The sequence below is a fragment of the Anas platyrhynchos genome, chromosome 3, assembly GCF_047663525.1.
Source record: "Anas platyrhynchos isolate ZD024472 breed Pekin duck chromosome 3, IASCAAS_PekinDuck_T2T, whole genome shotgun sequence".
In the NCBI taxonomy this organism is placed as follows: Eukaryota; Metazoa; Chordata; class Aves; order Anseriformes; family Anatidae; genus Anas; species Anas platyrhynchos.
Window position 1 is genome coordinate 25,425,724 of NC_092589.1, and position 26,082 is coordinate 25,451,805.

General features: G+C 42.2%; 1 protein-coding gene across 1 annotated transcript; it reads right to left on the reverse strand.

Moving 5' to 3' along the window:
- Positions 1 to 26,081, reverse strand: DTL (denticleless E3 ubiquitin protein ligase homolog). Its single transcript, XM_038177731.2, has 15 exons — positions 25,925 to 26,081; positions 25,679 to 25,804; positions 24,776 to 24,874; positions 24,376 to 24,437; positions 24,164 to 24,284; positions 23,626 to 23,691; positions 22,317 to 22,432; positions 21,280 to 21,353; positions 20,223 to 20,326; positions 19,139 to 19,243; positions 16,595 to 16,707; positions 12,231 to 12,320; positions 10,290 to 10,425; positions 5,278 to 6,122; positions 1 to 3,729 (listed from the first exon to the last, which is right to left on the reverse strand). The coding sequence occupies exons 1-15, from the start codon at positions 25,977 to 25,979 to the stop codon at positions 3,661 to 3,663; spliced, it is 2,181 nt and encodes a 726-aa protein (XP_038033659.1). The 5' UTR covers positions 25,980 to 26,081; the 3' UTR covers positions 1 to 3,660.
- Position 26,082: the final 1 nt, after the last annotated feature.

Here is a 26,082-nt window from a genome sequence, read left to right on the forward strand (position 1 = left end):
TAGGAGCAGAATGTATTTTATTTATTGTGGACTGAGTCACAGAGAACAAAAGATTGCAAGCCATTGGGTTAACTGTTATCAACAAAATATAGAGAAACAAAGTGTGATAATTTCCAAGTAAGTTGAAAACTGTTTAGGTCAGCTTCAGAAAGGAAGAATGAAATTTGATTGTCATGGACCTGAAGATGGTCCAAACACTGTTTTCCATTTACTGCCAAACCAGTATTGGCTACAAAAACAGTCTTAATACCTGACCTTGAGGGATGTCTTTACCCTTGAGTATTGGGACAGTTCTAGCCAGCTACCAAACACTTTTGGTAAATTCCTAGCTGAAATACATCTATTTCTAAACAAAGATTAAGAAATTATATACCACATACAGAGAGCACCTAGAACCTTTTTTCTATGGCACAATAGCGTATTTTCCATCAACCTTTGTAGATCAGTCTACAGGGTGGTATGAAGGTAAGAAATCCAGATTTCAGCCATGGTCAGCTGTGCCAAAGGAAGACTTTAGCAATCCCTGGCCAACAAGAAGTTACCAACTGTACACTTCAAGAAATAGTTTGATGGAACAGTCCTCTTAGTGGGCAATGGTGTCCCCAGATCGTCACTTCCATCGCCTCAATGGTTTTGATATAGCTATCTACTGAGTCAGGGAACCATGGCAATTCAATTTTTGGTTTTCTTTGGAGTTAGCTTCCCCAAGAGATTTTTCAGTAGGCACTGTTACCAGAAGAAATACTTGCCAAAGCCAGCTGACCAAGCATCTCTTCAGTTTTGTCAAGCCAGGCTAGCTCAAAGCCACTGCCAGCCTGTAAAACTGCTAGTAAGCTAAACTGGTTGACTGCTCAGAGCTGAGCAGTGCCAGGCTTAACTTTCAACATAGCATTAGTAACAACTATTGGAAAGGGTACTATCATAAGCAGCCCTGGTCATTCCCAAATCCCACTTGGCAATTAGAAGGTAAACACTGAGGAGAAAGACATCAGTAAGAAGTATCTTCTGCATGGAAAGCCTGCAAAATAAAACCTGCATAAGATGGAATTGATATACATATGGGGTTTGGGGAATAATATTTCAAAAGAAGCAATCATGGAGTACAGAATTTCTGTCAGTCCTTTAGAAGGAAAGATGATTCAGAGATGTAGCTTGCTAGCTCAAAACAAGAGCTCAGTTCCTTGAAGGCATAGCCCTTGGTGCTTAGTTCAACAAGTGTCTCAGGTAAAGACAGGACCTGTTACCTTAAACCACTTGACATATGATTTGTTTCAGTGATTTGATGCTCCTGCAATCATGACTCTGTCACAAGGCATTTTGACATGGAAAAATATGAGCTTCAGTTACTTCTCCTAGGCTCTGAACCAGGCTTCCGCACCTTAAGGTGACAGGAATTACAGCCTATGTTGCAAAGAACAAGTGATCCTGCTAAACAGGTACTGTTTAGAAAGTGAAAATCTCCCATCCACACTGATGGTTACCACTGGGATGAACAACCTTTAGTGTAAATCATCCCTAGGTAGTCATTTACAAGATACAGGAGATAATACTTTGAGTGTAGAACATTCCTGGAGGATGAAAATATTGTGAAAGATATGGTGGAACACAAAATCCTATTGCTGTTGAAATGGCTGACAAGACACTCATACTTCAAGAAGGTCCTTATCTCCTTATTCTGCAACCTGTTATGGAAGACTGGCTGTAGGCAAGGCAGTTTGAACCCTACAAAGTTGCTCTGATTAATTACAGTTCAGACAGAATTTAATCACAAACCTACCAGATTGCCTTGTTATATTTTTGCTACTTCCACCTATACAGCTCAATATCCAGAAGTAGGTTAATATTAAACTAATAGATTTTTATTCCCATTTTACTCAAGCTATTATCTGTTCAGATAATCAATTTATTTTTTTTTCTTTAAAAAAACTACCAAAAAATGCCCGAAGCACTACATTGCCTTTCCCACTTTCTTCCAACTTAATGACATCTCCTCAAAGGTCACAGGATGATGGGTTGTAATTCAATAAACAAGAGGAAGTTGTTCTGGTACCTACATGTACCTGAGTGCTCCTGCTAAAAGCTTCAACTTGATGATGACTTGATGTTGTTTTGTTTTGTGTTTTTTTTTTCTCCTTTAAATTACGTTACCCATTTATTTTTGCTTTGTAACTACAAGAGACCTTTCACAGAAGCCAGTTCTTTCATGTATTTTACTTCCTTGCAAAATACAATCCACAGCAAAATACAAACCAGCATGTTTTCTTCTAATCCCTTTCAACTACCATAGTAATTCAATGATGCTGTAAAGTAGGTCTGAAATTTTCAGACAGAAAACATCAGTTAGCTGATGCTGTAAAGTAGGTCTGAAATTTTCAGACAGAAAACATCAGTTAGCTGGAGCACATCCCCATCAAATACCTCAATACTTTTGCAATATAAAGACTTAATAGGGATTCTGAGGTGCTGTTTATTTATTTAAGTTCATAGGAACCATCATACCAGAAGACAGAGTAAATGCTCCAATCTAAGATACAGATCTTTTACTAACCACCTCTCGGGAAACCATGACCACAAGGTTATTATCATTAGCCAGCAGGACAGTGATCTCATTTCAGCTACTGACCTTGTTCTATCAGCATCAGTGATGACTTACAGATGGGAAAGCATATAAAACATTAATATGTAAACGCTGTGAAGTGCTTTCTAAGATGTGAAGTGCCCCCTAATTTACAAGGTATTATTTTATAAATACTGTATTATAAGTGTTATAAAGGTATTTTACAAGCAGTTATTAATGCCTTTGCTGCAGGCTGAATCTGTAAGAAGTTGCTGAGCAACCAGCTGTTACGGAGCACTATTTGGGACAGATTGAACTAACTTTTGTAACACGTCTTGCCAATATTTTATTTTGGAGAAGCGACAAGCTGTTGGTCTCAACAGCTGTAGTGCTGATGGTCCTACGGCCAGCTAAGTTTATAAATACAGAAGTTTTCAGACTTGGAGAAGGAAGGGGATGGTAAGAGGAGTACAGGTGTTAAGTACTTGATTATACTCTCTCCTCTCGGAATATAATCAGTTGTGCCATTGGATGGAGATGGATACAAGGGCATTTGAAAGTCTTCTGTATTATTTACACTTTCATAACTTCCTTGCTCGGTTGTTGTTGCTGTATGAGAGGAATAACTGGAAATGCCATTCAGCATGAAGTGGTTTAGCTCTACCTCCAGCACAGGCTTCTTGACACACAACACTTACTTTTCTGCAATGCTTCACACAGTACTCTTTAAGCAGAGAAAATTTCAACAGCAGATTAGTAACATTAAAAGACAAGCTTCATGTGCCTGTCAACAATGCACAGCAGAGCTGTTGCTCAATTTGGACGGTAACAGTTGCCATATAAAAAATACTCTGTTTTCTTTACAAAATAAGATCCATCAGCTGAAGCAATTAAGAAACCATGAGTCTAAGTATTATGATAATTTTCCACGCTTGGTTGATTTCAAATGTTAATGGCTTTAAAAAGAGGAGAGTAAAAACCCAAGTTTACTGAGGTCTGAAAACAAACTGTGTAATCCCAGCACGTTGCTCTGGCAGCGCTGCTAAATCTGGTCTCAATACCACAGTGTCAACATCCATCAGGTGCAACTGCCACACACTGCTTCAGTCATTCTGTGGCTTTCTGTGGAAGTATGTGCAGATCTTCCTCATGGAAGATGGAGTGGTTACAGCCTAGAAAAAAAAAACAAAACACAACAAACAAAACCACAAAACCAATAAGAAACGTTTCTTGGTTTACAGTTCTCATGCTGCCGGAGTCTTAAAGTCTCCCCTCCATCATCGCTCCAGTTTGTTTAGCTTTCCAAGTAAGATAGCAAATGAAAGGTTCTTTACAGTAATCTGTTTGTCTCACAGATAAGAGGCTTACCACCCACAGGAAACACTGGCTAAAAGCTGGGGTTGTCTTACTGCTGTAGGAAATGCACCCTGGCTGCAGCTCCAGCTTCCCTACTGCAGATTACAGGGCTGCAGATCCCCGAGATGTAACAGATCAGTGAGTGCTGCTGCTACTCCAGGCACCTTGGCAAGCCTCGGGCACAGCACAGGCCATGAGCATCACAAAGTTTGAACTAGAGCATAATGGGCAGGACGGATGATTGCTGAACAGTAATCTCTCTCCAGGGCAAATCTTTACATCTTGTGTTTAAACCCATACTATAAGTACTTGTAGGTTTACTATAACCACGTTTTCTTGGCACAACAATAACATGAAGAGTTCAACTCCTACACATAACCTAAGGAGTGGTGGCTTGCCCACCTCACATCTGGTAGAAATGCTGGAAGAGCTGGAATCAGTTAAGATGTGAGATACTTCACTAAAATAAGCCTTAAACTCGGCAACAACGTCTAGCATCAGATGTTCAATTGAGAGCACAACTAAGATGTGATAACTGAAAATTTACCTGACATTTACTGAAATAAGACTTAGTCAAAGAAACTGTTGGATGTCGAGTCCAGTTCCAGTTTCAGAGAAGAGACAAGTTTGGTTTGTTTTTGAAAAATGTAATTATCATTTTTCAGTACGTATGCTAAATCCTCAAGCCTTCACACCAACTTTTTTAGCTGCTTTATAAGCTTAACTTCCAGATCCTAATATGAGCTCAGTGCCAGGCTTCTTGTACATCAAAAGTAGGATTATGTAGGTCAAATCCTGTCCTCTGTCTCTTTTGCAATTTCTTTGTTTTCTGATAGTTTTTGGTAGAATGAACTGAAGGAATTATTTAGTCCAGAGTTTTAAGATAAGTAACAAGTTCTTTTGCTACCTGGGCTAGAATAAAAGTTAGCTCTTTCTTCCAATGCTAACATGTCTTTCCAGTAACCTAAATAGGCAGATGTGACTGTGAACTCATAAACAATAGATCTGCCAGGAAAGGTGCTGTCATTACAGTGCTTCTTAGAGAAGAGCTGCATTACAGATGACAGCTACATCCTTCAAACATCCAGCTGGGGACTATGAGGATTTTTGAGCTCCTGTGTGCTCTAAGTTCCTTTCAAAGGATGGACAACACCATCCTAAGATTTCTCTTCCTGCACAGAGGGGATTAGTAGATAACAGCATTAATGTATCTAGCTTATTAGGCCAGAAATCATCTCTTTTGTCCGTAATCAGATAATTCTTTGAATGCCTGGGTGGAAGAGAGCTAACCATGCGCAGAAAGGGGAGTGTGCTAGCTAGGGAAAGCTTCTTTCATTACCACTGTCCCTGACTGTCCCACTTACATTTTTCGGTGAGGTGGCCACTGCTGCAGCATCCTGTCGTTTTGCGCTGGGACTGCAAGATGACGGGGGGCTGCCAGCTTTGCCAGTCCGTAGCTTCTCTCCCAGAGCAGACAGCCAGTTTTTTCGTTCAGGTGAACTATTCTCCTTATCTACCACATCCGTGCCTTTTCCACATGGAGATTGGAAAGGAAGAGGGGAAGTTTGAACACCGGATGGATTAATACGGCTTCCAGAAAGAGAAGGCTCTTTTGGGCTGTGGCTAGAGCCTTCTTGCTCATTATCCAGGTCAGCCAGACTTAGAGAGCCTTCATCACAAGCTTTCTGCTCTGCAGCCAAGTGACACAAGTTTAGCTTGGACTTCTTAGCCACGTGGTCCAGTTCAGTCACACAGCTACAGGCCTGCAGACACTTCTGTCTCACGTCGCCTTCCTTGCTGCAGTCGAGCCTCCTCTTGGCACGCTTTTCAACCTGTGAGTGTGGTGCTTTAGGAGTGCTAGATGTTTCCAGGAGACCTTGTGTGACTTCTGCCAGGGCTTTTCTAGGAGAAAGAGCCTTTTTCCCCACTTCTGGAGGAGAAGAGGATGGAGTCCTGGTAACCCAGTGTTTAATGGACATTTTGGAGGAAGTCACAGGTTTGGGAGAAGCGCATGGGCTGGCTCCAGTCCGCTTTGCTGGTGTGCAGGCTGCAGCAATTTGGGTTTTGAGGGAGACTGTAAGAGTGTTTGTAGAAAGAGGAAGGTCTCCAGAATAACTGGGAGCACAGGCAGCTGGACGTGGCGAGGAAACACACGGATTGCCCACTGTGACAGCCTTGGCAGGAGTATTCTGTAGGCTGGATGGTGATCCTGGTAGAGGAGAAATAAGTAGTCTAATGAGGTACATAGAACAGCAGATGAAAGGCAGACCTTTCATAAACGCCCCTTCCAGGCAGGAGATGGATTCAGCACTCACCCTGCTTCTCAGACATACTCTGCTGAACTACAGATTGCATAGATGCTTCTTATTTCAGTTAAACCGATACAAATCCTATTTAAAATCCTTTATCATATGGCTAAGTATAATACAGTACTGTGGTTTAATGTCTCACTTCTATTCATATTCCTTCTAAAACTAGAGTCCTTACTTAAGCTATAGCTGAGTGACTGATGGATAGGCAAAACAGATCTTGAATTTTCTAAGTTCATCTAGCCTTGCTGGCAGCTTTGCAATGGCTTGGTCCAGACAGATCTGTTTTGGGAAGCTGTCTGAGAACAAGGTTGGGTCCCTACCTGCAGCTGGTCACCTGCACAGTCTTTAATGGGGCCATGACAGAGTTGAGGAACAGAGGTACTGCAAGAAGGTCCCAAGGCTAATTATAATACCACAGAAAATGTATGCTACAATACCTTCACAAATGAATAATGCTGATAGTCATGTGTTAATAGTTGCATATTTTTAAGATAAAAATGCGAGAATGGGAAAGGACGTCCTACTCTCGTCCTTTTCAGAGAGAACTTTCTGCAGTGCTGTATTAGCATGAAGTTGGTAAATTTTTACCACACCCAGGGAAATGAGAGAAGTTCTTCACCTCCTGAACAAGAACTTCAGTTCCAAAGAAAATAAAATCTGTCACTGTAGTTATTTCTTTAAAATAAATGATCCCCAGACAAATATGTCACAATGGCATTTGAGCTCACTAGTCAAGATGTAAAAATCCCGTGCTCCTTTTTTTTCCTGAATCCCCAGCTTAAGTTTCTGAACGCCCAGCTTATTAAAATGGTAGTCATAGGTATATTTACACTCAGGACCTCATGAGGATTTCAGTAGTGACAGCGGGAATAATATATAGAAAAGATCTCAATCTGCAGCAACATTGGAGATTTTTTTTTTTTTTTATGGCACCCTCCAGAGACCACATTCACAGGTCCCTTAGATGCCTGCTTTCTCATTCATCTAACTTGAGGTGATGCAATTAAGTAGGATAGCACATGAATGCCCCAGGCATTTCCAGTACCGAGCACAAGAGCTCTAAATGTTTTCTGTATTCCAGAGGTTTAATCTGAACTCTTAATTCTCAACATTAGCTGCTGTACTGTAAAGCACTTCATTAGGACAATGAGAAGTCTACTGTGAATAACCTGCCATTTTCTTTAGGTGTCTAGGCTGTCTGACAAATAACATGTCAAGTGATCACCTACACAACTCTTTGATTACATACCCTAATAAACCTCTTTTGATCTTTCCTTTTACTGCATTATCTAGCCCTTTAAAATACAAGTACTGGTGCACCATACCAGGACCCCATATTAATGGATCCCACTACAAATCACCTTAAAGCATAAACAGAATTAAAGGCTTTCCTGATAAAGTGTGCTACCTCATAATAATTTACTTCAGCATGGACTAGGAGAAAGTGACTGCCAAGATTGGTTCTCTTAATCTTTACTTTAATGAGCACTTACAAAACAATAATATTTAAGCTGGGGAATTTGTTATATTTAAAAATTTAAGCTACTAGAAAGGAAGAAGCAAACCCAGCAGTTCTCAATCCATAATGACCACCTACAAATTCATACAGCAGATATAAATGTAGCATGACTACCTGGGTATGAGTATTCTCAGTCTCAAACCAATCTGAGAGTTATACTGTGGAGACAGCAGATAAGCAAAAAAAAAAAAAAAAAAAAAAAAAAAAAGTTGTCCTGAGAGTCAGACAGGAAGCAAACTAGCTACATCCCCAAACCTGAGATAAAGAAAATCAACACGAGGCTTTTTACTAAGACTGCATGCATTATTCAGGCTTCTACTCAGTTCCAGGCTGTTTCCATTCATGCTGCTGCTCCACAGAGTGTTGCATGCTTGTGCATACTTTAAATACCTGCAGTCAATTTGCCTAACACCAATGCAGGTATTTGAGATGTTTTCCACCTTCTCTGCTACAAATGCTCTAAAGTGGTATTACGAACCTCCAGATTTAAGACTCACAATTTTTTCCAGGTACGGGCCCACTCCACAAGTTTGGTTTCACAAAAGCAAAGAGAAAGTAGTGCAACTTAGGGAAACCACAAAAACAGTTTCCAAAGAAAAGGAAATTGCTTGCTACACTTCATGATATAGGTCAACAGTTAATACACAACCTCAGCCTCACAACTTGTTCCACATAAATAGGTGGAGAACTACCTAGATCTCACCCCAGCAAGTCTGAAATAGTACTTAGTTGCCAGTGCCGAATCAATCTCTGCAGATAACTCCTATATTCCATATTCCAACAACACATGCTTTGTGCTCAAGAGCCAAGGTCAGCAGGAAGCCTACTGTTGTGCTTGCAGTGTCTGTGTACTTCCTTTTCCCTCCTGTGTTGCTTTAATGCAGTAAGAACAATGAGAAATAAGCTATTTTTCCAGTAAAATTGCCAAAACTGACTTGTAAAATTTTAGTGTACAAATTAGTTCAGGTTTTAGGCTTATACACTAGACTCATGCTTACTTCTATAAAATACACAAAGTGTATTTTTCAGCCCTCTCTGTGTGCATGTACACACAAACCGTTTACCAACTACAGAGCAGACCTGGCACTCTCCCTACTATTGTCCTGCAAACTTCCTGCAAGACTTACTCACTGGCAAAAGGTTAGATGTAACGTTATCCCATTAGTGGGATTTGGAGACCTTCAGCCTTTATTTACGTTAGCCAAGGTGAAATTCATTTGGAAAGTGGCTAGGAAAGATAGGTGGAACACAGGAAGTCACACCAACAGCTGCTAAAAAGCTATTTTATTCTTAGTTCCAGAGCTACGCTACAGTGAAGCTCATCCTATTTCACTCAGGGGAGGGGGTTGTTATTCTCCTTTCACCCACTCTGCTGTAACAAAATGCAAATTTTACACAAGTCAAAGCAGTGCTATGACCCAGGGCTCCTTTTTGTTCTAAATACTGTCCGGTGAGCAACTTCTCCTCCAGAGAGGAGCAGCAATTCACAATCAAGGCTACATCAGAGACATTGAACTGATTTTTCCTGATAATTCTTCAGATGTACATATTATAATCATTTAGACCAACCTTAGGCATTCTTAAGCGTGATATAGGCCAGATCTGCTTGCTAGATTCGAAAGCATGTTGCAAGGTTTGTCTGATCACCTAGGCTTTGTAGACAGGTATTGCAAATGAATTGATGAATGCTATTGATTAATTTTTGGAACAATTTGATCATATTGTGATTGTCTACATGCATTCTTGAAGTCCTTTGACTGAGTGCCATTTGTCTGTACGGACAGTCAGTCCCACTTCACAAAGCTAAAGAAAGATGTAATATCTTTAAACGACGTTTAGATGTAGAGCTTAGGGATATGGTTTAGTGGGGACTGTTAGCGTTAGGTCAGAGGTTGGACTCGATGATCTTGAGGTCTCTTCCAACCTAGAAATTCTGTGATTCTGTGATTAATATCAGCAAAGACGACTGACCAGAGTTCAACTGCTGGGCAAAAGGAACCAATTCAGAGTTCCCAGGCTGTGCCATCAGCCCTTTACTTGGTAAAATAGGAACTGGAAAAAGCGTATGATCTTACTGCTCTCTGTTATTATTTGACATGAAAAAAAATTTGACTTGCTACAGCTAATAACCAAACCCTCTTTAGCTGGAGATGTACGAAAGCAGCTCTGAAGCAAGTGATTCTGGGTTCCAGCTCTGCCAGCTGAATAAGTCCAGGCATCTCCTTTGGCTGTTCACTTATCAAACCCTGCTGATGCCCACTGAAGACCTGGCTGCCTGACAAGCTATATTAAAAAATATTTACTTTGCAGGCTGGTCATGTAAACTTCATCATACTGTAAGCTACTGCAGCCAGCTCATCTTGGTGGCAGTAGAAGTATTTACAAGTAGAAGTGTCTGCCTGGCTATATGAACTATTGGCTAACACAAAAAGAAAAAAGAAAGAAAGAAAAAAAAGGGAAGAGTAAGACAAGCCAAGGGCGTTTGTTGGTGAACAGCCAAATTTCAGAAGCCCTGCTGAAGAGCAAGATATCACAGGGGCCTTACCTGCTCCACGATGTTCTGTTTTCTTCTGTGTGGCCCAGCCCACCAAGTTGGTTTTACTGGACGCTGACTTCTCCTCCTCAGGACAGTGTTGTAGGCGCCAAATTCTCACAGTGTTGTCATCAGAGCACGTGGCAATCTGCAACAGAAGTGTGTTTGTTGCAATCCCTGGGGCACTGCAACATGACCTAGGACAGCTACACCCAACACACCAAGCCAGTACGAATGCAGGGTGAAATCTGGTTGGCAAGGGGACAAGATTTACCCATAAAGCAAATGAAATAACTCAACTCTACTTCATTATTGTACCATTGACAAATGTTTGCTTTAAAGGGGAAGGCTGCCTCTCGGGCATAAAGCCTTCAATTCTTTTTGCTAGAGAAATCCCAGCCACCAGTAACCCTTGGCCTCGCACAGCTCTGTAACAGAACAGCATGCTCAGGAAGGGCCAGTGCATAATTTGCTATTTCCACCACTCACTAGCCAAAAGCAGACATGCTGCTTCTTGCACCTGCATCTAGGTCTGTCTCTGTTACTCAGGACCTTTTCTGCTTGGGGACAGACACTTGCAGCACACTGAGCAGGTGACACTGGAAGGCTGTTGCACCAGCCTGGTGCACCAGCCTTAAGTGCTATCTCTGCAGACTCAGATGTCTGGCAGAGAAACCAATTCTGCTAGAAACATTCACCTAGATTCCCGCTGTGGTTCTGTGTGTTACAAAATGATCTGCAGAAGTTATTTCAAACAAGCAGCAGCATCTACCAAAGCCACGCTTTTATGGCTCTCTTTGAACAGGTTATCTGGTGACTCACCTGGGAATCACCAGCAAGAAGGAAACGCTGTGGCCCAAGTTCGTAGTAATGTGGATGAGAAAATGTCTATACCGTGACACCAACATTGTAACCCCAGAAAGCAACCTGGCCTCTCAAATCACTTCAGGCAGCTTACTGACCTTTCTTAGCATCACGTTTTCACTTCTCTCCATGCTTCAGTCTGTAAAGCAGGTAACTATTTTTCACTTGTGTTGGTATAGATTTTAAAAGGCTGCATTGCTCTGCATTTCCAAATCATAATGATCAGGATGGTGGGCCATGCAGACCAGAGATTTTATCCAAAATACCAATTCACATATTTTTCTGTATCTTATACAGCTAGAATAATTCTAAATGTCTGTCTGCAAGACTCTCCTATATTGTAAAGTTTTTCTGAACACCTGGTGCTGCAGTGAAAGCTAAGTAAAGTGGCTGACTTGCATACCTATGGGATGCAAGAAACTCTATTATTAGGATACTGTCTAGGATTTTTCAGAGTTACTTCTCATTTTGAGCTAGGCTAGTCACTTAAACCAGCTTCCTCTGTTAATTCCCTTCCTTCTAGTGATACTTGGGGCATAATAACTGACATAAACATCAACTGCAGGTTTTTGCATCTACACACAAATATTTGTCAAAAAACAGCTCAGATCTTGAAAAAAGTCACAATGAAAGAGTCCATGCGTTTTTTAGAGGGCATTCAAAATTTCTTACCACTCTGTACAAGACTGACAGATGTATCAGTGGTCAGACACGTAAGTATGGAGCCACAAAGCAAGCTTTTGGCTTTTGAAAGCCCTGATGACATGGTTTCACAGTTTTGTCTCTCACAAGTAGTGTACCAACCTCTCATTAGGAGAAGTCTTTGTTCATTTACAGTTTGCTAGGTCTTATCAAATAGCCCAAATTATTAAAAAAAAAAAAAAAAAAAAAAAGAAAAATTTCTGATACTTGTACTCATGCAACAAGCTTGGTTTACTGCCCACCCCCTCCTCCCGAATGAACATTTTTAGAAATTATTAACTAAGAACTTCCTTCCAAATCAACAAATATTGCCGCAATTTTGAAAAGCAAATATTATCACATTACATCTATTGTTTCATAGGGAAGACAATTTTTCAGAAAACAAACCTTAGTGAAGTCTGAAGGACACCAAGCAATGGAAGTAACCTCTTGAGAGTGACCAACAAGTATCCTTGGAGGCAGGCTGGGTTCAGAAACCTGTAAATTCCATAGGAAAATAAGTATAAAATCACAAGACCCACAGCCTAATATACACCACTAAGAAGGGCCTCCACAGCCCACCTGTGAAGCATGCAAATACTTTGTCTTTCCCATATCAGACAGGTAAGTTAAATGCTCCCTGCCTGTAATCATAGTCCATTGCAGCTGAGAGGTGAACCCAGACCTAAATCCCTGTTCCTTACTTCCAAGACTTCTTTTTGGCACTGGCTGCCTGAGGAGTTGTTGCCTGTTCAGTGGACCATGTAGAATAAGACCAGAGTTTACTTCACCACTGCGTGGACTAACCAGAGATGTCTTAATGCTCTTCCTTCCCCACAGAGCATCCCCACATCACGTACTGTTGGCAATCTCTTCTGAGAGACATGGACTGACAGAGCTCTGAGAATCAGTTTGTATTTCATCTCTAGAGCTGAAGTAGCTGGCCAGCACTGAGAGGTACAGACTTTCCCGGAAACACTTGCTTAACTCCAGCTGCACGTGGGATTTCTACCAGAGCTGTCAACCCAACACACCACACGAGCGTTTTACTACGTTAAGAAACTATCTGTTCTAGGTAAGATGCTTAAAAGTTTGGGAAGCACATTGAGAATAGGTAAATACATTCTGCTGCTATTTTGCAAATGTCCCTACCACAAACGGTTTATTAAGCAAACAAACAAACAAAAAAAAAAACCCACACCACCAGAAGTTCAATAGATGAATCTTCACTGGCTTCAGAACTGGTATTTGCATGGCTGCCAAATGTCTGAACCTCTTTCAGCCAACCAACTGGACCACAAAGCCTGTTAAGAGTTCACAAAAGTGCTCCCTATAGCACACACACCCGTTAAACTCAAACCCTGTTTCTCTTTAACCGTTCATAAATATTTCTCATTTTTATTATTGATCCATATTATTATTACTCTTCAATCACAGCTCATGTGATAGATACAGCCGAAGTTAGCATTAGGTGGCCCAAGGAAGAAAACACACAAACATGCACACACAGATTACATCCAAGCTTTGCATGCTTTCAGCAGACAATCCGTTCCAGATCTATGAGTCACCATTATTGACGTGATATTATAAGGGGGATTTATAAGGAGGATTTGCATACATGACTAAGTGAATGAACTGATCCTTTACTGTGTGGGAAAAGGAGTAGATGTTACATACAGATTTCAAAGAAAGATGCAAAACATCTGGGAAGGCTTCTGACTTAACACAGAAAGTTTTTGGTCTTGTTTTTATTAATTTTTCCCTTGTGGATCACCTCCTATAGCACCCTGTAGAATTGTAATTGAATATCCAGCTTCTGAATCTTGTAACTTGTTGTGATATTGTGAGAAAAATCAGGTTCTTCATAACAGGCCATATTTTCTCCCCAATATAGCAGAGGCAATCACTGACTAAATATCCACTAAATGCCTTGTTCAGATTATTCCTTCTCTGCAAAATATGCAACATCATGGAAACTAAATGCCTATTTAGGGAATAATCAACAGAGGTGCAGAGAACACCTTCATTTACTGATAGCAGTCTTGCAATGCACACATAACAGACTGAGTAGTCACTAGTAGTCACTGACTCCTGAAAGGAAAGCAGAGGAAGAGAATAACTCTTGCTAGCAGAGGAAGAGAATAACTCTTGCTGGACCAAACTGGTTTTACACTGCAGTGGTGTAAATTAAACCAATTACACCCAATTTACATTACTGTGTACTAAAGTAGGATAGGATGCATTCATTAGAATATGAACAAGGAGGAGGCCAACCTACACCACCCATACTTGGGTGCTAGAAAAAAAAATGCATTAGCAAGAGTTTTGTATTTCCTTATTTCCCTGGAATGCTGATGTATTTAGAGTCCAGAAACCCTCATTTTTAGCCCTGCTTCCTAAGGAAGGGTGGCTTCTGCAGCAAGGGGACCCATCTGTCTACTTCAACCTTTGGCTGAAATTGTTCAGCAGGTCCACACCCAAAAGAGGGCAGTGATCTTGGAACAGCTTCATGCTGATGAGATGGAGCATGCAGCCAGTGTTCCCATGGAGCAAGGCAGGCAGAACTGCAGCCCTGTCCATTGCATTTGGCAGAAGACAGTTGGCCAGCCTGTGCATTTTAAGTCAAGATTAGCCACAGCCCATGCTGCTTTTTGCCTGATTTGACAGGATATCGTTGGGGAAGTCAGAGCTATTGTGGTAAGGTTAAGAAACAGAGAAACCTAGGAAGTGAGACTTTATTACTCTACTCATTGAACAGCTGTTGCATCCATTATCAGCGTAAAATGGTGTGTATAGTTTTATGCTTAATGATACAAAAGCACATACATTCCAACACTGGGTAAGACAGACCAAAGGGTAGCTTAATATAGTTATATTGAAGGATAATGGAGCCGTGGAAGTGTATATCTATGAACTATATTGTTTATTACCAGGGAGGTAGGTCAGCTAGATACCATTCTGCAGACAGAAACTTCTCTGCTCTCTGGCTTTTATGATCTTAGGGTTGTTTGAGTCAGTTCATTAACTGACAGATTAATAATTAAAAAAAAACAACCCAACACAATAAAGTGAATGTTCATTGTCTGAAAGTGATGTTATACACGGAAGCAGACTGAAACAGCACTCTCGTCAGCAATACCTTCTAGCCACAGTATTTCCTGGGAACTGCTGACCCAAGCACAGCTTGGCATTGCTTCCAAAGTTCCTCAAAGAAATAATCTAGGCGGACAATGTCTTGTTCTATCTTTTATTCCTTGATAAGGTCTTGGTCTGCCTTTTATTCCTCTCTAGATATGGAAAGATAGCACTCTTCATTAAATTCTTTCCAACATTACCTGTTAACTGTTCACGAAATATCTAAGCATATATTTTTCACAGTACTCTAAGTCCTCATCCCATTAAAAGATACACACGTTTCAATGTCAGTAAAAAGTCTTCCAACATTTAAGACAAATTAAGAAGCCTCTGCATATGACAGATCTGAGAAAGAGACCAAGTTTTGCTGAAGGTTTGTCTTTCTAACATGCCTATGGGAATAAAAGAAAAGTGATTACCCGATTACTTATTTGTTAAGTATGTAATATGATCTGTCACCCACATGTGACAGCAATAGAAGCCTCCTGTATGCAAATAGCTTTTAAATATATTTGCATAAACATTGAGATGTTATGACATCCTTGAATGCTCCTGACCCAGTTCCAGCCACTTTTCCACGAAAAAGCCAAAACACATGAATGCAGGATGCACAGCCCAGGTTTCCACAGGTATTTTTGCTGAACTTGCAAAGAACTGAGGAAGGTTAAAATTACACTCCTTGACATGGAACTGGCCATGCTATTGCACTCCTGCTACTTCTGAGTAAGCAACCTAGCTGCTTACAAGAAGTGTTCTCACAATCAAAGGGACTACATGCTCAAACCACAAAAGGGTGACCCTCTTCTCTCACCTTTCTATTTTACTTTCAAATTCATTGTGAACAGGGCAAACAATTCAATAGTCCCTAAAATTACCCAGAACCTGAAATGAGCAGTCACCTGCAGCTTCTGTCTACTCTACTTGAGATAGGAAGTCTACTCTATTCCTGTACAGCTGTAAACTATGGAGAACAGAACTTGAAGCACGCCTTATTCTGAGGTCCCTGCTATTAACTTTGTGACATTTGCATTTCCTACACGTCAGCACAAGATGCCAAGTGACTAAGCCTCTCAGCTGTCAGACAGTGCTTTGGAATTTTGCTGAAGGCTCTGGCTGAGCCCTCGCTGTAATACAAAGGCTTTAACTACTGCAAATTAAGTATGAGAAAAAGCTAAATCTGCAGCAAGAGCTAGAAAAGGGGGGTGGGGAAGCGTGCCCTTTAAAACAATTGTTTTTGTGTGTGTGTGTTGTTTTTTTTTCCCCTAATGTGCTCCATTGCTAAATATGAACCAAGAACTGTCTACTCGTCACAGTTGCCTAAATCAACAGGATCGAAAGAGGACTGTAATGCCCATTAAAACCAGATTACAATCGGCAACTTGCAATAAGCAGCAGTGATGAGAGATGTATTGATGGCAGGAGGTTAGCTCTGCTTCACATTAGCTGCATCTAGCCTGGACAGCAACATGCTCTGGGCACAACATGCCAGGAGCTAACCCCACGCTGCTTTAAGTAGGAGTGGGAGGCAGGGAGTGTCCTACATGAACATGAAAAGCAAATGAAACGAAAGAGCAGAGCACTTCTGGGCAGCCAGCCTGGGCAGGCCCGCTCCCTTGGGTTTCTCCCAAGCGTCTCACCTTCCAGATGTACGCGTTGCAGTCACTCGAGCCGCTCACCAGGAACTGGTCATCTGGGCTAGTACTAGATTTGATGTAAAAGCTGGAGTTCTGGTGTCCGCTGAAAACCGCCACTGTGAGAAAAAACAGTGAAAGTAAAAACACCACTCAGCGCACAGCTGTGGGGTTGGTTGCATAAGCAGGGCTGATCTTACAGGCTTTTCCTGCCCAGCCACGTATCCTCTAGAGAAAGTGGTTGTACTGCTCCCTTGCTCTAGGGCTCCGAGCTCCAGCCGGCAGGTAGCAGGAAGCATCATTCAACAGCAGCCCTCACAGCTCCTGATACGAAGCAGGTTTACCTGAACGGCTCTCTCCACAGCATTAGAAAGCAGTGGCAGGTTTATTAAAGCTTTGGCCTGGTTACAATACGAGCAGAGCCAAGACATCACGTGGGCTACCCCAATGCTCTGGTTATGGCTCCTCTCCCCCTCTTCCCAGTGCCACAGCCACCAGTCTCACTACATTAACAAGGACAGTCACACAAAATGCTTCCGCTGAAGCAACCAGAGCATTTGCTACTCCTTTCTCTGGCTGCCAGCATCTCCGTTTCGTCAGCAAAACGTCCGCCGTGTCAGCTACGCTCGTCAGACATCTATATTTAACGTCCCCGTAATGCTTCACCTCGAGGCCCCAAATAGCTGCTGCTCTTCCTATTGCGAGCACCGGAAGAGCCAAGGGCCAGCACAGGAGCTGAACGTGGATGCGGAGCACCCCAGCCTCGTTATCAGGGTGGAAAGGGCAAGTTTCCTGATTTAGCACCGCATGGGGCCGGCACACCCTCGCCCGGCCCTGGCGCTCAGAAGTGGTGACACTGTGAACGTTGCAGGATCCACAAGAGCGCAGCAAGAAAATGGCAGTCAGCAGTCAGTTAGAGGGTTTTCAGACTCTTTCCCATCATGTTTTTGGCAAAGAAGGTGACCCACAGACCAGAGGACATGTGGTTGCCTCTGGCTTTCTTTGAAACGTGGTGAGACCCCACAAGATGCTTTGATTTTAACCTGCGGCTCCTTCTGCGCAGTGGTTACAGGCAAATCCTATTACAGAAGGATTTCCTCACGGCTCCCTTCCAGCTAACGCTGTCCTGATATTAGATCGGAGCTGCTGCTGTCTGGATAAAGACCAGCGAGGCTGGAGGCCCTGCGTCCCCGCTGGCACCTCACGCCAACCACAGGCCCGTGCTGCCCTCTGCGGGAGGCACGGCACACCATTCCCTGGCCAATTCCCCAACAGCCACACACATTTTTCAGCTGGCTGGTTGAATCAAGATTTCTCTCGAGGTTTTATCTGCTACACACAAGTCAACGGAAGGCAACAGCTATATGCAGAGGCAGGTGATGGGGTGTCCTGGGCTTTGTCCCGTTCTTGCAGGGGGACAGGCTGGTGGGAGAATTTCCACAGCTCAGTGGTGACACCCAGGGTTAAAATCAACTACTGACCTATTAATATTTAATCCTTGCACTACTTCTCAGCTTTGGAAGCATTCCCACCCAACAGACTGCCTTGCTGAAGAGCATACAGAAGGACACATTGTTCATTTAGTTTCAATTAACTGGAAGACTAAGAAAAGGCAATGGAAACTAAATCATATGTCTGTCTGGAATGCATCTAATAAGATTTGCCACTTTCTAAGAAGCAGCCATTGGCCTATGACAAAGAAGCTTAGTGCACCAAAGTCTGTGACCCATCTTGTTAACAAAAAGGTCACAGATGCAGAGCTGAAGGAATCTAGAAAGTTGAGAAAACAAATGACAGACAAAAAGAAGCATCAATATGCTGGGGATATTTCCTCCCAGAAACTGCTGCAGAAGCTAAATTTAACAGACACCTTAAAATATCTAAGTACAACATAATAGGTGATCACTTTACATGGATTCAGACCTTAAAAGTTGAAAGATTGGCAGTAAGCAGAAGATTCAAGATTGCTTCAGGTGGGCAGCAGGTGGACACTAACCATTCCTCGCAAGATAACCAGAGTCAATATGCAAACTACTCTTAGTGTCAGTCTAGTTGAAGCAGCATCTGCACTTACATGGTTTTGTGCTATTATATTTATTTACAACGGTTTAAAACTAAATATGAAGTCCTTGTAATATTAGTATATGAAAGTATAATATTCAACAGGTACCTTCTTTCCCAGGTACTTTCAGACATGAGAGAAGCTCTGTAACATCTAGCTAACACTGCCAGATGTCAGTCCATAACATGCTCCTTGTCTCTGGACTGCCCCACAAAACTGCTACACCAGGGTTCCAGCAAGTGCTGTGAGCACCAAGGGCTGGGGGTGAGCTTTTTGCATCTATAGCACCACATCACCTGTAGCTTGAAGAGTTGTTTTTATTGTTGAATAAGAACAATTTTGAAGCAGAAGTCTGCATCCATGTAACACTATAGCAAGCCAGCCAGCTGTTTGATTTTAGTAGATGCCTGTTGTCATGGATGACCTCAGAAAGCTTACTGTACACAGCATTACTTTTTACAGGTTATTACCACAGATATCACTCTTACCTGGAGTGGTCTTTAAACTTGTCATATTGAACATGTAGATACTGTCGTCAGTGCAGTTAGCAAAGAGATTAGCACCAGTGGAATCCAAAACTAGACTAGAATATCCTAAAGACAAGAAGAATTTAGAGAATTTATTTGTAAGAAGTAACTCCAAAAAATGGTTTGGACAGCAGGCATTCTCAAAGAAATTACAAGAGGGAAATTTGGAAAGGATGTTATTATGCAAGATAGATTATCACTGGAAAATTTACTTGTTTGACAGGGCACTTGCTGTAGAAATAAAGTACCTAGAACAATATCTACATTTTCTCATGAGTATTCAGGGCATTATTGAGAGAGAATTCCCATCTTCAGAGCAGGCAAGCAATTTATCTGATAGCTTCAAATGGATAGCAGGAACACCCAATTGTAGAAACAAAATTTGAAAGTGAATAGAAGTCCTCATGCTTTGGTAGCTTAAGCCATCCTTTGATATGCTAGTGATTTAGCTTCAAGGAAGAGCTCTTCCTGCACACAAGTTATTTTATAACCAGCTCCTCAAAGACTTCCCTCATCCTTGGGACTTACACTGACCATTACGTGTACTAACACATCAGGACAGTTGACAAGTCATCAGGAATTACTGTGTTGCATCAGAGCATCATAAGGTGCTAAGTATAGAGCAACATGAACAAAAACACTTATTTTTGATAAGAAACAGCCTCAATTATTGCTTGACTAAGGTTATGATGTTAAAAAACAGCCCCTTCTGTTGTCTTTGAAAGATACAATGCAAATAGAGTTCAATATAGTTTCAACTCATGCATCAAAAGTGCTTGCTAAATTCCACCTACAGAGCTCTATTATTCCCTCATCTCCAGTTCTGAGAACACACTGCTGAAGCTCATGCAAATTTGTATCATTGGTGCAATGATACAAAAGTGGAGCACTTTCAGTTATCAACTTGAAAATTTGGTATTGGTGATCAAAATATCCTGCTGAACTCAGTCTTAACAATATTTGTCTAAAAATAAAAGAGACAGCATTGTCAGTACTTCTTAAAATCACCTTGCAAATTTAGTAAATACCTTATCCAATAACTTACCCAGTTTGCGAGTACTGGTGCCAGGGTAGCAGAAAGACTTGAAAGGCACTGGATCCTGACGGTAAGCAGCATAGTTCTTGCGCAAGTCCCAAACTTTGATCACGCTGAAATATAAAAGCACAAATGTCTCTAACTTGTCAACAGTCAAAAACTTCTTTTGCAATGCAGTTAGAGTCTTCTATAAGCACAGCAAGACAGGTTGCTTATTGAGGAGTGCCCAGCAATAAGTAGAATAGCAGAGCAAAAACAGAGCAGAGATGTGCTGAAAGCGAAGCAATTATTCTGCCGGCTATGGATGAGGAAGCAGCATTGTCTTGTGTAACTAACACAACCTACAACGTGAGCTCACAAGTCAAGTTTCCTCAACTAATAAAAGGAAAGTACAAGGATGCCTTTATACTCGTGACAGTTATGATTTTAAAAATCAAGTCTTTTAAGGTTTTTCTTTCTCTTCAGGATCAAGCCTCTTGTTGAGCCATAGGCAAGTGAATATTATCTGTCTCAGAAAGGCTCTGGAGAATACGCCTCCACACGGTGCCTCCTAAAGAAGCAAGACCTGAGTGTAATCTCCGTGATAATCAGTGAGATATTTTGCTTGCGCTCCAAGATGCTGCAACAAATCTGGCAGCTAGAAGAATGCATCCTTTATAACTCAAGGCAACATTTTCTCAAATGCCCACACATATCCAGGCACTGACCACCCACTCACATCCCAAAACAGCTCCCTATCTAACAATAGTCTGTTTACTTGTGGTCCTATAAGTCTATGAGATCAGAGATAAGAACTGTTCTCATTCTGCCCCAAAGCTAAAACACTAAAATGAACATTTACCACATATGCACAATTTGCCCCAGTGCTGCAATCTTGGGTAAGGAAGAAAAGCAGCATTCAGCTCTGGCGATGTAAGCTGGCAGCAAGCTCAGCTGACTATAACTAAAGGTAATTGTAGCTTTGTGGGCCGCTGTGTGATCTTAGGGGAAAAAAAATCTTCCGAACTTTTTGTGCCACTAAGAGCACACAGAATAGAATGGACAAGCAAGTATCCTTCTTCCTTACCCATCAACAGCTCCTGCAGAGATAAGAGTATGTTCATCCTGAAGCAGCACCACAGTTACACTCTGTTGAAAATCCTTAAAAGAAAAAATAAAAAGGAATTTTGTTTGCTACCAAGGTTAGCAAAAATCTTGCTGCTTTCAAGGCTAAGCGAACATGATTGAGGGCAACTCCTCTTAGCCAGACAATCTCATTCCTCTTGGCCATAGGCCAGCCTGGATTTTGCTCTAAAACTATCTTGAGCATCTTGGGCTCTCTCCTAACAGAATTAACTTTGTGCTTTCTAGCAAGCTGGTCCCTACAGGCAGAACCCGGAATACCAGATGTCATTTCAAGACACAACAATCCTGTCAACGCTCCCCCACCCCATCAGTGAAATTGCCAGTGAGTTCTAAGTATTTGGACAGCTGCTTAGGATTACACCTTTCAGGTCAGAGATAAGATAACTGTCTTCATCAATGATAAGACCAGTTCTTAGTCTGGTGAGGCAGTCATTTATGTAGTCAGACTTAACGGGGGAAACAAAAAAAAATAAAATAAGAAAATTGAACCTTACCTATTCCCCTCCCCCACCAAAAAAAAAAAAGAATGCTGAAAAGAATGATGGCCACTCCTTTCCTCTCTAGAAAGAGAAGTAATTTCACATAGTATTAATTTCACATAGTATTCACACAAAGATGGCTTTGATGGCACGTGGGTTGTTAGACAGATAAACAACGTCTAAATTTAGCCATATCAAGTGACCATGACACAAAAACCTGCTAAGATACTTTGGAGCATTTACCAAAAACAAGGCAAATACTTCTCACCATTCAGAAGGACTTAGGGGCATTGTTTGATGAGAAGCTCAACACAAGCCAGCAATGTGTGCTTGTGGGTCTGGTGGGAGGTGTCCCTGCCCATGGGAGGGGGGTTGGAATTAGGCGATCTTTAAGATCCCTTCCAACCCAAACCATTCTGTGATTGCTTAGGAAGTCTGCTGTGTATAACATCGTTCTCAGAACAGAGGCCCCCATTTCACTTGTCCACCAGATACCTACCACCAGGGGAGCAAGACCTCTTAGGTTCTGCCTCTTCTTCTTGAGCTTGGAAGGAGTCTGCTTATCAACCACGTTGTGTGCTCCACTGATTTGATTCACCTGCCTATAAAATCCATCTGAAAGAAATCAAAGACTAACTTCAGTTAGTTTCTATGTCTATACAAATTTTGCTACCACTTTAATTAAACAAGCAGGACCTGGGAATAAATCCTAAAAAGTGGCCTAAAAACTAGCCTTTAAAATCAGTAATATATCCAAAAACAGTAACTGTTAGTTACATACAATACTAATGAAAACATAGTAGGAAACAGGAGCATATACTGCAAAAAAATGCAGAGGTCAATGTAACACAGGCACTGAAGCCAGGACTGGTATGGGAAGGCTGCCCTCAGAAATCATTACCCCGCAGTCTGTTCTTCAGCAGGCCTCCTGACCTTGAATGTTCAGCTGACTTCATCCTGAGCAAAACTACACTTACAGGACCGCTTCCAGTGCTTTCTAGTTTATTTCCTGATTTTCTATTTAGCCTTTTGCCCTTTAGTTCTCACTTTATGAAAATTATGCTGCTTTACTATGATAAAATTACTCCTCTCCTTTTCCCCTCACTATACCTTCCACTCCAGTCAGGTGCAGCCTCCCTTTTCCCCCTGTCACCAGGCTCAAGAACTAGGGAACCTGAGACAGATACAACAGCGAGATGTTCTGGCAGCACATGCCAAGAAACTGCTAATGACAGAGCAGTGAGCTGAAGAAAAGTATAAAGGTGTGACCTGGCAGGTAAGGAGAAGCTCTAAGAAGCAAGAAGAGAGGAGCAGAATCAGCTCAGCCTGCATTTAGGTGCACAATACATTCAGTTGCTCCTCAAACTCACAAGGTCCTCTGCTCTGCTCTTTCTGCCATCCTTCCTACTCTGGCAGGAGACTTCCCAGCTTTGTTTCATCCCTCTAGATGGCTCTGGCCAAATCCCTCTCAGCCAGCCCATTTTAGTGCTGATGTATTCTGATTATATGTACACAAGGATATGTTCTGTACCCTCTTATCTCTTTACTGAGGCATAGGGTATTATCAGGACAGTGCGTAGATCAAGCTGCAAATCTGAGACAGAGTGGAACAACATATTAGACACAGAAGAAATACTTATTCCATCCTTTTAGTGTACTAAAGCAGTCCCGTATTATCCAATAATCTTCTCCCTCTTACTGACGTGTTGCCTACATTATAATTAAATGTAATTATTGAGCTAGCATTTTCAATAACTGGTTAGCACATGATACCGAGCTTTTCTGATACATATCTAAGGTTCAGTTACCTTTCTTGCTGCATCTGGTATCCCAAACCATGATGTTTCCATCTCTGCCTCCAGTACAGAAGACAGCTGAGAGAGAAATAGAGAGCTATTAGCTTCCAAATGTGATTATTTAACAACTTGAATGCCGTCTATGTGCCCCTAGCCCTAGAAATAGGAAAACTCAGGTCATTCATCTGCTGTGCCTTTTGATTAGTTTCCTTTCTCTTCATGAGGTTTCCTTACTACTATTCTAGGAAAAAAAAAAAAAACTGCTTCTGAAGAATATTTCCATGCTTATGTATGTAAGTAAGGACCAAGTGACTTCAATATCATGTCTTGACATCACATCTAACTTGTCCAAGATCAGAAAAGGGCAGACAGTATCAGACCACCGTGAGGTTCCAAAAAGTTGCTTTTGCTTCACTGGCTAAGTCACTGTTCATCCTGCCCATGCTATTTGTCACTGTCAGGTTCCAAAACCCCTTTTTAGCCCCATAAGTATAGATGCACTAGGGGGAAAGAAGAAGGAAAAAATACAGCGAGGAATATCAACATTTACCTTTCTCAAACCTAGAGAAAGCAACTGACTTGAGGCTACACTGGTGACCTTTGCATATGCCAAGAAGCTCCCCAGCTCTCACATCCCACACCTTGGCTGTCTGGTCTCCTGAAGCAGTGACCTTCAGAGGAAAGAATAAAAAACTTTAGTCACTTTCTGCACGCAGTTGCCAAAGCATTAAGAATAAAGGTAGATAGAAAAAGACTTCTTACAATCCTGTGTTCTCCTGGTACCCAGGCAAGGTCAAATACAGCATTTGAGTGAGCCTGCCATTCTAACAAGAGAACAAAAGCCAAGATTAGTTCAGTGCATTGCAGCACAATGATGTTTTGCAGACAGATAAAGAACATCAGACATCGAAATCAGAAATCTCATTATTTGTCAGCAGCTTGCCCTAGGTGTAAAAAACAACACAGAACAATTCACCTATGCGTGCTTTTCAAAGAGCACACTCACACAGCTGCTTTCTAAACAGGATTCAGCAGTGTATACGAAAGGACACAAGTAATGCCCACATTTGTGTTTAATCAACTTTCAAAAAGCTTGCTTGGACTCCAGCAAATCATATACTTGTCACATCAAATGAAGATCACATTCTGTTATGGAACTTACCTCTGAAGATCACTTTGCTGGTTGTTTGAGCTTCGGTATCATACAGTCTAACAAATCCTTCTTCATTTGCAACTGCCAATATATGCTCGAAGTTTGGGGCTGAAAAGAAGTTGAAGTTTATTTGTCTATTATTTGGCTGACTCAAAATTACTCCCCTTCCTTTGTGATGGGAGTACAAGCACCTCAAACAGGGCACACAACCCAAAGGACAACTGTAAGGATAAATAGTATTTACAGAACAATTTAGAACTTAAAAATGCAGGAATATTGCCATGCATTTCTTTCTGGATGTTCCATTCAAAAACTCTTCAAGTGGGAAATCACATGGCAAGGAGCAACTTCTATAGTAATAGATCTTTCACCAGTTATGATAGCTCCTTTCCTCCATCTTTATGGCCTGTCCTTCACAACATCCAGTACGTTCCTTGGATGTGGGTTGAAAAAGCAGCAAGCTGCCTTAGAGAAAGGCATAAGAACTAGAGTAGTACACATGGAAGATCTAAAGATCTTTGTCCTAAAGGTCTAGGAGCTTCCACATGTGCCAGTGGCGTACATCCACCCCTTTGATTTCTGCTTATTATTCTCCATCCCGTTACATCTTCTATATATTTTGAACAAAGCCTTATTTGTCAAATATTGCATCAAGAGGATGTACCTTGAAACAGACAAAGCCAAAACACAAACCCCATTGGAATAAATGCTTTTCAGTCATTTCTGTAAGGAGATGTTTCTGCTCGCACATCCAGGAGCACTGTGGAGCAGTACACACAGGATGCGGGTGCAAACACAGCTACACCCTCACAGAAACACACAGCTCCAACGCCAAGCCTTGGAGCAGCACCGCTAAGCCCGGCATGCGGCAGATCCCACAGCCGAGAGCGGCCTCCCAGGAGGGAGCTGTACCTGCAGAGAAGCGGCAGCCGAAGGGCGGGACCGGCATGCCGGTTTCCCCGTAGGAGAGGTGATCATCCTCCCGGCGGCACGCGTAGCTCTCGAGGAGATGCTGGAGGGGAAGCGCCGAGGGCTGACCTGCAAACGAGACGGGCGGCCCCGTGACCACGCGGGGCACGGAGAACGCGGAGCAGGGGAAACGAGGGGGCACGGCCCCGGGTCGGGGGGTTCAGGGTGCGGGGTCCCGGCGGTACTCACGGGGGGGCACGGCGGAGGTGGCGGCGGCGCGGCGGAGCAGCGCCCGGCACAGCATGGCCAAGACGCGCCCGAGCGCGCGGCCTCCCGCCAAGCGGCGCCGACTCCCGCCACCAAGCGCCGCGCCAAAACCGCCTCCGCCCCGCTCATTGGGCAGCGGC